Source organism: Balaenoptera ricei, chromosome 8, assembly GCF_028023285.1.
Source record: "Balaenoptera ricei isolate mBalRic1 chromosome 8, mBalRic1.hap2, whole genome shotgun sequence".
Classification (NCBI taxonomy): domain Eukaryota; kingdom Metazoa; phylum Chordata; class Mammalia; order Artiodactyla; family Balaenopteridae; genus Balaenoptera; species Balaenoptera ricei.
In genome coordinates, this window is record NC_082646.1 from 72,489,939 (window position 1) to 72,503,682 (window position 13,744).

Below are 13,744 nucleotides of genomic sequence, written 5' to 3' on the forward strand. Positions count from 1 at the left end.
AATGATTTCAGTGAGCCCAGACTCTTGCATCTTCCCATACACAGTAAAGTGTTAAATTCATTAACTTGAGATGTCTGGTTTTCTTTATTTAACAGTAATGTTGTGATGTTCCGACTATTTGGTCTTTGTTGCAAAATATCCTATATATCCTGGTTCCTCCTTTACCTTTTTGGAGCAGTCTCTCAGAGTTGTTCTGAGAGGCTGCCTCCCAGACTGGAAGTCCTCAGTTTTGTCCGCCAAATAAAACATAATTCTCAGTTTTTAGGTTGTGCATTCTTTTTAGTTGACATTGTTCTTGGGGTACTCCCTGGGGAGGTGGAGTCTTCTGCAGAGGCATGGCAGTAAATGCCTGCCGCTCGTTCAGATGTGTAGCTGGTATATGTCAGGCACTGGTAATAAACCAGACACGAGGGATGTCCCTCACAGGACTTGGAGAGTTCAGACAAACATACAAATTGCAATAGAACGTTATTAGTGCTCCAATGGAGGATGCACAGAGAGGTGGGGGTCCTGGGGGGCAGCTGATAAGCTCTGACTGAGGCTCTTCAGAGAAAGTAACACGAGAGCTGGGTATTGCAGGGCTAATAGGAGCTTGCCAGGTAGAGAGGAAGGAAAGGGGATTCCGATCTGAGAGAGGAATTGTCTGTGCAAGGCCATGGGGGAGACTGTAAAAGAGAGCCACGCTTGGGAAACAGGAAGGTTGAGTGTGCCTGGAGTGTAGTGTGTTTATGGTGAGGGTGCTAAGATATGAGGGAAGATGGAAAAGGGAGATGTGTGGGAAGGGAGGCTGGGGCCAGATCTTGGAAACTCCCCATCTGAGCCTCAGGAATTTTAACTTATGGGGGAGTGGTCAGTGGGGGAACACTGAGGACTCACGCAGGGGAGTAACAAGATATATGTATAGAAAGTTCTCCTGCATTGTTGGGGGAATGGGCTGCATTGCTGCCTTGGGTAGCCAATATGGCAACATCTATAGAATTTCACTCCTACTCCTGGGGGTCTATGGCATAGAATGAAGATACTGGTTATGTAAGGGCATATGTGTAAGTGTGTTTATAGTGGCCAAGAAGTGGAAACAAAGTGAGTTCCCAGCAGTGGGAAAATGGTTTAATAAATTGTGGTATATCCACAAAGTGATTTTTCATCTATCTATCTATCCATCTATCATCTATTCAAATTCTTTACAAAATATAATAGCTATTTTTCATGAAGGGAGAGGGAGAAAGAAAGGTTATTGGTAAGCTTTTATTTTTAACAATTTAAAAAGATATAAGAAACCACATGCACAATTTGCATAAAAAGCTTTGTGGTTAAAAATTACATTTAAAAGCCTTATAGACAAACAGCTGCATTGTTCAGAAAGTCCTACTCCTCTTTAAATAACAGTAAATATGAAGGCGTGATTTTAACCATGATAATTGGAGCATTCCGCTATCATTTCAGTCTTGCTTGATACCTTGGCCCTACTTACCTGGCCTCATCAATGCCTTCTGGGTGCTGTATTGACTCAGAATAAAAGCCAAATCCTCACCTTGTCCCACACAGCTCCATAGGGTCTGCTCACCTCCACCCTCCACTGCTTTCACCTCAAGTCCTCCATCCCATTCTCTGCCAGGTTAACTCTTGTCTTTCTCACACATCTCAAGGACACTTGTGCCTCAGGGCATTTGCACTTGCTGTTCTCTCTCTCTGAAACAATTTCCCCCCAGATATCTACATGGCTCACTCCCTCATGTCCTTCACGTCTTGGCTCGAAGGTCCCTTCCTCAGTGAGCCTTCTCTGATCCACTTATTTTACATTGCAATGCCTACTCCCCCTTTCACCCCCACAACTCTCTATCCTTTTTTCCTGTTCTTTTCCTTCATAGCACTGACCACCTCCAACGTATTGTATGCATTGCTTATTTATTTTGGAAATTACTTTGGAAGTTGACTGTCCTCTCACTTGAATGTATCCTTTACAAGGGAAATGATTTTTATCTACTTGCTTCCTCTTATATCCCAGCTTAGAACAGTACTTGGTACGTAGTAGGCACTGAATACTTTTTTGTGGAATGAGTGAATGACTAGTGGCAGATGGAGAATGGCTGGAGGCAGGTAAGATTAGCAACAGAAAGACTGGTTAGAACACTGTTACAAGCCAAGGCAAAGGGACTTGAGCCCAGCCTTAAAGGTTAAGCGTGTGTGTCTTCTTCTGTCATAACCTTCAAATGATGTTGAAATCTATTGTTTTTTAACTTCTCATTACTATGTCTTGATTCTTTAGGCAGATCAAAAGCTCCATGAGAGGGGAGGCGTGGCATGTGGATCTCCACTTTTCCCACAGTGTCTGGCACTTATGTGATATTAAATATAATTCATTCAAGCAATGTTCAAAGCTTTGTTAATGATCTGATATTACTGTTATTTGACTAAGTGAATTTTGGAGTGAATTTTATTTGACAAAGATCTTAAGATCTAATCAATATTCTCATGCTGTTGTACTAAATAGAGTTAATTTTGTTCCATTACAAAATTAGTATATATGCTTATGAAAGTAAATTTGGAAATTAGAGAAAAGTTGAAAACAAATGAAAAATCTTTTTGTTTCACCACCCATAAAGAACCACTAGTATTTTAATATTTCTTTTAAATATTTTTTCTAGATATAGCTTTTAAACATAGTTATAATAATTGTGTTTACATTTCTGCATACTGCTTTGCATACTGTGTGTTTATTTTATTAGTGCACACATTTTTCTTTGCTATAAACTTTTGGAAAGCATTATTTTAAATAAGTGCACATTATATAACCATGTAGCTGTACCATAGCTTACTTGACATAGCTAATATTTAATATTTAGGCTATTTCTATTTTCCTCTTATTGTAAAGATAATCTGCTACTCTGTCAGACTTCATTGCCTGATTTGTCTGGTCATCTGCCCTCAAAACATCTTACTGTCTGTAAGATGGACATAATGAGAAATAAGAGGATTAAGGTAAGTGAACGCAAGAAACAGTGATGAACATATAGTAGGTGTTTAGTAAACACCAGATGGCTTGGAATTGAAACCTTTGGAAATTGTGGAGTGTTACTAGCCTTCATGGCACTGTTCCCTGACTGCAGGCTGCACCTGATGCAGGTGGACTCGGTCCAGCGCTGGATGGAGGACCTGAAGCTCATGACGGAGTGTGAGTGCATGTGTGTCCTGCAGGCGAAGCCCATCAGCCTGGAGGAGGATGCACAGGGCGACCTCATCCTGGCAGGCGGTTCTGGCCCCGGAGACCCCCTGCAGCTGCTGCTCAAGCGGGGCTGGGTCATCAGCACTGAGCTGCGTAGGATCGGGCAGAAGCTGGCCCAGGACCGCTGGGCGCGCGTCCATAGCATGAGCGTGCGACTGACCTGCCACGCCCGCTCCATGGTCAGCGAGTACAGCGCTGCCAGCAGGAGCTCCTCGCAGGAGATGGGCCAGGTGGGTTGCCTGGCATGGGCGTGGGTGGGCACTCAGAATGGGGTTGCCTTTTAGAAGAGTGGGTCTGAATTGTGTAGAGTCCTAACTCTTCCTGCCTCTGGGACCTCTCTCCACTTCCAATGAAGCAGGGAAGACAGTAAGGACCTTTACTGAGTATCTGCTCTGTTCTAGGAATTGTGCTAGATGTTTTTACCTACATCTCATTTACCTTGAACAACCTCTGAGGCCAACATAACCACTGAGAGACACCGAGCGATGGTTAAATACACCCCTGCCTGCTCAAGTGTCAGCTCTGTCTGCTGTGTGACCTTGGCAAGTTACTTAACTTCTCTGTGCCCCAGTTCCATCAACCTAATGAGTATAATAATAGCATTTATTTCGTAGATCTGTTGTGAGGACTGAGTCCTAATTAAATTAAATTAATTAAAAATATTAGCTAGTGTTGTTGTCCTCACTTTATAGATGAGGAAACAGAAACTCAGAAAGCCCAAGTAACTTGCCCAAAGTTATGCAGTGAATGGTATAAGCCGGATTCAGCCTAAGGCTTTGTAATTCCAAAGCCCATGGTTTTGAATCTCCTTCAAGTCCAAAGCAAACCACTGAAAATCCCCCTTTATTTCTCTTTCTTCTGGCATCCCTTTGCACCTTAGTGCTCTACCCTTTTCCTTGCTCCACTTTGCAGACAGGAAACTTCTATTCATTCTTTAAAACCCAGCTCAAATGCCCCTTCCTCTCCGAAGCTTCCCAGATCCCCCAGCATAACTAATTGCTCAGTTTTCTTTTTTTGAGCCCCCAAAGCAACTGAGGATGATCTCTTTTGCCATCCATATCACACTGTGTTATAGTTTATGTGCTTGTTTTCCAAATTGGCTGATTTGATTCTTCATCTTTATGCCCCAGAGGGCCCAGCTCAGCAGTTGGTCCTCGACCAATGCTTACTGAATTGAATAAAATTGATCTATTTTTCTGCAGATTGAAAAGCTGCTAATGGAGAAGTGCTCAGAGCTGTCAGCGGTCACAGAGAGGTAAATCTGGCCTCTGGGTGAATCTAGACAGGGTCTGCCAGCCCGTCCTCAGGCAGGGGAAGGGGCTGGCATCTTCTCCCACAGGTACAGTGGGAGTGGGGAGGCCTGGTGGTGGTCTGGGAGTTTCCTTTTGCTGACTGTCATCAGCAACCTTAAAAGACTCCCTTGGGATTTTCTGCTCCACTTTCAGGCCTGGGAGAATGTAAAAGGCAGAGGAGAGGCCTGGGCATAGGAAGAAAGAGGATTCTTGAGGGTTGGTAACAAGGAAAAAGTTTCCCACAGCTTTGGGAAGCCCCTTGATCTCCAAAGTCAAGGCAAGGTGAAAGCAGACACACCTTTATACTCACATACACATTGACAAGGATTTCACAGACATGCACAGATATATAAACATACACTCACGAAATCGCAGAAATACACTCACACCCTCTTCTCCGTATCTCACATACATAAACACACATACGTCTACACTCAGAAACGTACACACATTCAACCTTGTCTGTATGCACACCTGGGTGTGTGTTGACACTCTCCCTCACCCCTTCCAGCCCCCAGGCCCTAGAAGAAAAACCTGGAACTTGACACTCCTAGGACTGCCATGGGGTCTTTGGCCTGCCATTGTGAAACATTCTCAGGTCATAGGGGTGGATTTGATCTTGATCTTCCTGTGTGAGGAGAAAATCCTCAAGGCTCCCGTCTGCACGCTTTAGGCAGCTATTTCTTAAAGGGTCTCAGGCATTGCCATATGCCTTTAGAGTGAGCACGGCGTACCTGGCACACCAGCAGCCCTCCTCTACGACTCCCATCCACCATCCCTAGACCCTGGCCTCAATGATGGCAGATTCTCCCAGGGAGAAGCCCAGAGGTATGGATTTGGCTGCTTTCTGATGGCCTTTCTTCCTGGCAACATGGACTGTTAGCTCCTCTTTCAGGCCAGCACTTCTTTGAACACTAGGAAGCCAGGGGACGAGCCAGCCTTGGAATATTCCATCTCTGACTCCCCAGGAGCTGATGTCATCTTCCCAGGCCACTTGCATCACCACCAGGCCTGTTGCAGGCCCGGATCTGTCCCCTAAAATGGCTCTGGGCTGAGTGCCTGCCCCTTACAGTGGCCCACCCAGGGTTTCTTTCTCCAGGTGCCTCCAGGTTGAGAATGAGCACATCCTGAAGTCGATGAAGGCCTGTGTGAGTGAGACCCTGAGCACGCTGGGCCAGCACTTTGGCCAGCTGCTGGAGCTGGCCCTGACCCGGGAGGTGCAGGTCAGTGTGCGCTGGACAGGGGAGGTGGGCAGAGGGACTGGGCCTGGCTCGGGGAAGCACTAAAGTGGGCTTTCTTGGGGGACATCCTCCTCAGACCACCAAAGCGAACTCCAACACCTGAGAGACAGGGCTGTCAGAGCTGAGCGGAGCCTTCCGGACCATCTAGCCCAATTCTGCATTTTCCAGATGTGAAAACTAGAGCCCAGAGAGGGCAGGTACTGACCTAAGGTCACACAGCAAGGCAGTGGCAGAGCCCAGCATCTCCCAATTGCACTTTCAGTGCTGCTACCACCACCTTAAATCTTCTCTGTTGAGTTATTGTTCACAGTGCACACAATAGATCCTTATATTCCTGAAAGACTTAGGGCACCTGCTGGGAACAAGTCAATTCTGGATATCCTGGCAATAGAGAAGAATCTAGAAAAGTCAGCTAGTCCAGCCCCTGCCTCTAGGGAAGGTGGTGCTTGATTTCAGAAAGAACGAGGGCTTTGGAACCTGACAGCTCTACTTTCAAATTGTGGTTTATCATGGGACCTTGGTCAAATTCCTTAATCCATAGCCTCATTTTCCTCATATATAAAGTGAAAACCTTCCCCAGAAGAGAAGTGAGAGGACTAAGCAAACAACGTATGAAAAGTGCTTAGCACATAGTATGGGTTAAATACATATTATTTCCTTCTCTTGCCTTTTCCTATTTTTAAAAGCCTCCCAGAAAAGCTGATTCCATATGGTTTTCATTAGGAAAGGTATTTGCATGTTATTTATAGTTACAGAAATATTGTGTTACATATTTGCCATTCTTTTCCCACCACCAAATAAAAGCTTTCCACAAATAACAAATCCCTTCCCATATCGGCCTCTCTCCAAACTTGGCCTTTCTACCTATCCCAGAGTTTCCTTTCTCTCTTTCCTATGTGTCTGGCTCGTCTTGTACACAGCACAGGCCCTTCTGACCTGGCTCACTTGCTGGTCGGGGCAGCTGGCCCTGTGCAGCCTCACCCTCCCAACCCAGAAGGGTCTGCGGAGTTCACTCTCCCTGCCCCGAGAGTCTGGGACAAGGGAAGGGAAGGGCCAGGGCTGGGGCCCCGGAGCTGACACGATGAACAAATGTTGACAGTCACGCGTACCGGCAGGTGGTGGTTCAAGCTAGGGCCAGTGTCCCAAATGGAACCATCAAGTCCCAGAGGGACCCAGTGGAAGATGGGGCTGAAGTGGGTGAAGAAATTGAAGGAGTGATGAGTGAGGGTATTGAGGTTAGTGGTGGGGAGGAGAGGAGCCTGGAGGAATTTTTGAGCAGGAGCACAGGTGCCCGCTGATACTTTTTAGGCCATTTTGGTGCCCTCTCGCCTGGCAGTACCAGCTTCACTTAAAAGGGCTTAAAAGAGTGCTGTTGGATTGTAAATGGAAGCCAGCTGGGTTTGGAAGAAGTCCTTTGCTCTTTCTACCAGGAGCAAAGCGTAGCTTGTCTTTTTGATGCTCCCCGTCACAGAATCCTGGGAAAAGCTCCTTGGGCTGTCAGGAGCCTACTTGGGCTTTGTCGACTGTGTATCTGTTTTCCTGGGGCACTGGGTCCATTCTGTTTTTTCCTCATCCCGACCTTGTTTGGGGTGGAATTCCTGAGCTGGTGCTTCTACTTCCCTGGCTAAATCCTGCCCCATTTCCAGTCTGGCCACCTGCGTCATTGATGCTCAGCTTGGGAGCTGTTGGATCAGCTGATTCTCTCTTAGAATTGAGTCCCCCATTGGTCCCCCTCCCCCGGTGGGGGAGGCAGTGTCTGTCCTCCATTCCTCTGCGTATTTGTTAGTTTCTTGACAACCCCCCTTCCCTCCCACATGCCCAGTGGCGTCCTCTAAGCCCTCCTTTGGGCTGAGCTTGCTGTGCTCTTAATATTTCTTGGCTGATCTTTAGCATCCTTTTACATTAGAACGTTTCCATACAAAACAGTGGTGACATAAAGAGCTACACTAGCTGAAGGCAGGGTAATCTGTTCAGTGTTGTGAGCACGTGTTTCCTAAACAGGTAACTCAAATCCTCTTCTCTAGGATGTTAGCAATTATACAAGGATCCTACACTTGGGGTATCTTGACATAAATGAAATTAAGCTTATTTTTTTTTGCATCAGCATTTCTCTTATGATGTGTTATTGTGTGTTACAAGTCTTCTAAAAGGCCCTCACACATTCATAGTATTTCTTGTCTGCCCTATAGTTTCCATAAACAGGGATTTTGCTTTTTTTTGTCCATGAATATATATCTAGTGACTAGAACAGTACCTGGCGTACAGCAGGCATCCAATAAAGATTTATCAATGAATGAATGTTAAGCAGTGTGTTCCAAACTTACCTAGTCACAGATCTTTTTTATTCTTAAAACACCCATTCATCTATTCTGGGATGCTGGTGTTTCAGGAAATGCAAGTTGGGAAATGCCTTTTTTGCACTAGGGAGCCATGTAGGCTCTTGAGCAGAGGAACAGCACTCTTTCCATCCCCCCTCCACGCCCACCACAAAAACACAGTACATGGTGGAATGGTGCTTACAAGAAGGGCAGTGATAATATAGCGCTACTCTGCAGTGGTCTGCTCCATCCTGCGATGTTATGTCCAGCTCCAGACCCCAGATGTGTTATTGAGACAATGATTGTGCTCAGAGGAGCTTCCTAGGAGGATGGGGAAGGGCCAAAGATTAAGGTACGTGGGGAATAGTTGGAGGAGCAGGGATGTTTAATCTAAGAATGGAAACTCTGCTACCTCCTAAGGGAAGAAGGACCTTGGGCCAGTGAAGTGAATCTATAGGACATTCCATGGAAAAAGGGGTTGGCAAGGCAATAGGGCTGCCCCACAGTAAAAGGGGCTGCCTTAGGAACTCCCCATCACTGAGGTGGGAAAGTCACGCCTGGGAGGACATCGCCAGTAGATGGAGGTTGGACTGAGTGACTTGCAAGGTTTTCTTCCAATCGTGATAGTATGTAATTCTATGAATGTGAGCCTTGTGGGGTGGTGGATGGAGCATGGCATTTGGAGGCATATCAGGGTTCAAATCCTGAATGTGCTACTCACTGCATCTACAAACTTGGGCAAGTTACTTAATTTCCTCAGTTTCCTCACCTCTACCGTGGGTTGTTGTTAGCATTAAATAAGACAACGCAGGAGTAATTGGCACGCTTCTGATTGCGTCAGTGGCTTTATTCACTACAGACCTGAGCTACCTTAAGAGAAGCTAACAACAAGCTTTGCTAAAAAGAGCCTCCTAATCACCTAATTACTAATTATTTATTGAGATAATTTAACTACTTGGTGGGCTTGGAAATTTAAGGCTTAACCGTTAGGAGCCACCAATGGGAAATTAATGAACATTAAGGATTAAACTTTCTCGGATTAAAGGATTAGCCATGTGGGAGGTAAGAGGAAAAAACTTGATTTAGGAAAGATGATTTACTTGAAGACGACTTCTAGGGGACTCTCTATTGAATAAATCAACTCTCACCTGTACCTCTGAATCCTCGACTCCGCTACATGTGGATAGATTGTATATGCATTCATCCTTTCATTCCATCAATCAATATTTACTTTAGTTTAAAATATCACCTTTATTCTAATAAAACTGGTTAGGGACTGTATCTCTGGCTCTCTGGCTGAGTGAACTTGTTAAAACTTCATCTCACCCCTAAATTTCCCCTCCCTGTCCCAGACAGAGCTGGTCAACCTCAGGCCTCACCTGAGGCATAGGCACCTATCCTGTGACAGAGGTCAGACCAGAGGGACACGTCCTAAGAGGAAAGAGGCAGGCGCTAAGCTAAACATACTCGGTTCCTTCTTCCAGACTCACTATCTCATCCTTACCCTCTCGGCAGGGTGACGTGGAGGGGTGGGGACTGAGGCCAGCAGAGGTGGTGCGGCTGAACTCTCTCCCTAGTGGAGCAGGAAGAGTGGGGACCAAGTATTACCCCTTCGTGTTCACAGTTCTTGTCCTATTATCTTATTGGCCTCATCTATCTGGCTGTGGTCAGGCAGGGGTGTGGCTGGGCCCTTTGGAGGAGGAGGTCAGTTGCCTGTGAGGCAGACTTTTCACACCTTCAGGAAGCCATCCCCCCAAATAACAAACTCTACTCCTTTGTGGATCCTTCTGGAATCCCAGTGGGCAATTTAGACTTTGCTCCCAGAAGGCTTGGAAATGACTCAAAATATTACATTCATTAAATTGACTCTAAGGAGATTTTGTAACTAAAGCTCAAAATTTGCTTTCCTGTTCTTTTTCTCATACTCAGATTTTGCTCAGCTATGTTATCCAATATAGGTAATCAGAGGCTGCAATGTGATTAAACAGCAAGATAAAGATGATCCAAACATACTTGCCAGGATGAGAAATATAAAGATGTTCAAAATTTTAAAATGGTCTTCTATCTCATTTTAAAGTTCCCTGGGAGAAAATAAAGTGAAAGAAAATCAAAACAAAAAACCCCCAAATCTGAATCCCTTTACTCTTAGGAATAACTCAAAGCCCCCGATTCTTAGGTTAATAGAATTCTCTTTAATTTTCTTACTCTGCTCATCTTAGCCAGGAGGGTCTCATCCCAGTGTGTGTGTGTGTGGATTCATGTTTCTTTGGGCAGCTGCAGCCCAGGCTGTCCCTCCAGCAATGGGAGGGATTTCTTCAGGGCTTCTCAATTTGTACTGGTCTTTCCCCACGATACTTGAAAGGGTCCAAAGAGTTAGTACCTTGGATACACAGTATTATCACAGCACTACTGCTACACTCACAGGAAGTTAAAACAGGCCAATCCTCAATCCTTAGGGCAGGAATTCCAGTCAACATGTCTTCCTAAGACTCTGTCTTTAGGGTTGCTGAAGACCTTAACAGACACTCATCTGCAGTTGAGAGAAAGAGGGTGGGTGACAGATACTGTCTGGGTTGCATCTGCAACAGGATGTCAGTTTATTTCAGTTGTCCACAGTCCACAAGGATTTGTGAACATACATTCACCGGGGAAAGCATCCACCACAGGTTAGATGTGGTACGATGGTTACCATATATGGGAGAAAAATGTCTCCTTTTTCATAGAAGGGCATGTGATACGTTTCTTCTTCCCAAAAAGCCAGGCATTTGTAATTCCTTCACAAGGACTTGGTTTGATTTGCATTCTTTGCCATCCAGCATTTTCAACTTTCTTAATTTCAAGCTCCCCTCCAAACTTTGCATTTCTGCCGCCCCAGGCTACACTGATTTCGGCTGCTTGAAGTGACTTGGGCCAGTGGTCTACTGCTTCAGATGCATTGCATTCTCTGGGTTCCAAAAGATTTCCTAGGAGAAATGCAAGCACGTATACTTTTAAGGAAATCAATTTCCAGATCTTCAGTTTTCATTTGTTTTCTTTCCTAGAAACAATCCTCCTAATAATACACAGTTTTTACTAGCCCTTCTATTATTTTCCAAAAGAATGGCATATTCCTCACCCATCCCAAATCTTATAGTGCATTGCCCTTTTTTGCAAAAACCTTGGAGTGCAAATGCGGAGATAAAACAAAAAATAAGCCTACATTCATGAACCATAAACCTTTAGGCCTCCGTGTATTTCCATGTTTTTAATATTTCTGTTGAGAAAAGCATTAGAAATTGTATATTTTGTCCAGTGTGCAGATTTTCTGAATCTAAAAATGTGGTAGAATGGTAGTGTGTGTGTGTGTCTGTGTGTGTGTGTGTTGGAGGGTTGGTTGTGAAAGTTTCCAATTTATCTTATCCCTTCTATTTCCATTTATTCTCAAATCATGCATAGCTCTTGAGGGACATTCTCCTTAGACAAAGCAAAGAGAGCACAAGTGGGACAAATCAAACACTCAAAATGGCTTTTGGGGAGCACTTTTTAAATGCAAGCAATTCCTTTCAGCTGTATCTTATGCTCAACTCTAAGTGATGTCTAAAGGTTAATGATAATGATTCTTTTAAATGTAACTGGAATATTTTTGAGAAAGACCACATTTTTCAAGATAGACTGGGTAAAAGTCACAGATACAAGTTTTGCATGATTTTTCTTTTCAGATTTGATGCACATTATTTAAGGCAGCAGTTAAAGACTATTTTGTCACAACATTTTATGAAATATTTACACTAATTTCTACTTTCTGTTAGCAAAAGACATAATTAATTGCTGGCAGCTGGACTAATTAGATTTAAACATAAATACTTTTCTCCTTTAAATACGTAGTGAAGTTTGATCATAAGAGCTGCAAAAGGACTTCCCTGGTGGTGCAGTGGTTAAGAATCCGCCTGCCAATGCAGGGGACATGGGTTTGATCACTGGTCCGGGAAGATGCCACATGCCGTGGAGCAACTAAGCCCGTGCACCACAACTACTGAGCCTGTGTGCCACAACTACTGAGCCCGTGTGCCACAACTACTGAAGCCTGTGTGCCTAGAGCCTGTGTTCCAAAATAAGAGAGGCCACCACAATAAGAAGCCCGTGCACAGCAGTGGAGTAGCCCCCACTCGCCGCAGCTAGAGAAAGCCTGCGCACAGCAACGAAGACCCAATGCAGCCAAACATAAATAAATAAATAAATAAATTTTTAAAAATGGTCCACATCAAAAAAAATACCTTAAAAAAAAAAAGAGCTACAAAAAACAGTCGAATGATTTCAGATATTTTTATTCTCAGACCTTATTTAATTATTTCCTGAAATAAACACCAAAGTTCAATACATATACACATCTATTTACTGAAGGAATGCAGTGGCTTTTATCATATTCCCAGATTTATAATTACTTTATGATGTTAGCTATATATTACTTTGCATTATGAAAAGTTTAATAAATTGTTTTATCTTGGCTTTGGAATATACACAAGTAAATCAAATTTTAAGTCTGTATTATTTTAATATTGACAGTTTTTAGCATTTCTCCTTACAGAATGATTTCCAAAATTATTTGTCAGCATTTTTTAGCATTTCTTGGAATACATATTAAAATTTTTTTAATTAAAAATGAAGTCAGGTCTATATTGAGAAAAAGCTAAGTTGACTTGGCTGATTGGCTTGGCTTGAAGAATAGTCTTTGCCAATTAGGTCATAGGGTGGATATTTTCCATAAATTAAATAAATTAATTAGCTTCTTAAATTTTTCATAAATTAAATAGCTTCAAGTTTTTTTATTTGAAACACACAAAAATATTTTATTAATATTGTATTGTTAATGAAATTAATAATATTTTGATTTTCTTAATCCTTTCTGAATAATTTGGATAATCCAAGGTGCTCTAAGTGAAAGAGTAGTGGGTATAATTAAGAGTTACTTAATATGTCTTGGTAAAGTACTTCTGGAATTCTTCTCAGAAATTGAGATAAGTGAATGAATGACTAATGATTGGGTGACAAATGTTTTGCAAGTCAAATGGTTTCCAATTCTTTGCTTCTACCAATTTGTAGGCATTATCAGCTGGCAGACCATTAAAAATAGTGTTTGATGATAGATCACTATGTGATTACATAGCTCAGAATGTGCTCAAAGGGTGAGCAACTTGGCTATATATACTCTTCCCATTCCTCTTTTCACGGGATTTATGGGAACAAGATTTTTCAGGATTTACATCTAAAAATATAGCATTAAGCCAATATTCAATCATGGATAAATGAATTAGAAAACCAGAAAAGTTTACAAAGCCTCATTCATCTCATTAGGAGATATATTTATGATAAAAGTTTAATTTTTATGATTTATAATTATCAAAATTTATCATCTATGTTGTATTGACCAATTGTACTGATGATAATTGTAACACTAATTCGAGCAAGAAGAGATTATTTTTAAACACTTAGAGCCTTATAGTCACAGGAAATAAAAGAAAATTTCAAATTTCAATGATAAGCATGATTAAGTGTGATCAGTAAAATACTTTGAAACTTAAATGTATTAAATACTTTGAAACTTAAATGTATTACATTAAGATAAAATTCTGAGGGAGAATGGAAATGGGAATGTAAGTTTAAAGATGAAAAGAAAAGATGCAAAATGTTCAA

General features: G+C 42.8%; 1 protein-coding gene across 2 annotated transcripts in view; it reads left to right on the forward strand.

The window, feature by feature from the left end:
* INSC (INSC spindle orientation adaptor protein) overlaps nt 1–13,744 on the forward strand; it is a 120,878-nt gene that overhangs the window by 54,186 nt on the left and 52,948 nt on the right. For both annotated transcript variants that reach the window (XM_059929571.1, XM_059929572.1), the window contains exons 3-5: nt 3,108–3,453; nt 4,426–4,478; nt 5,615–5,738. In XM_059929571.1, coding sequence (XP_059785554.1) covers nt 3,108–3,453; nt 4,426–4,478; nt 5,615–5,738 — 523 coding nt within the window. The remainder of the gene's footprint in view (nt 1–3,107; nt 3,454–4,425; nt 4,479–5,614; nt 5,739–13,744) is intronic.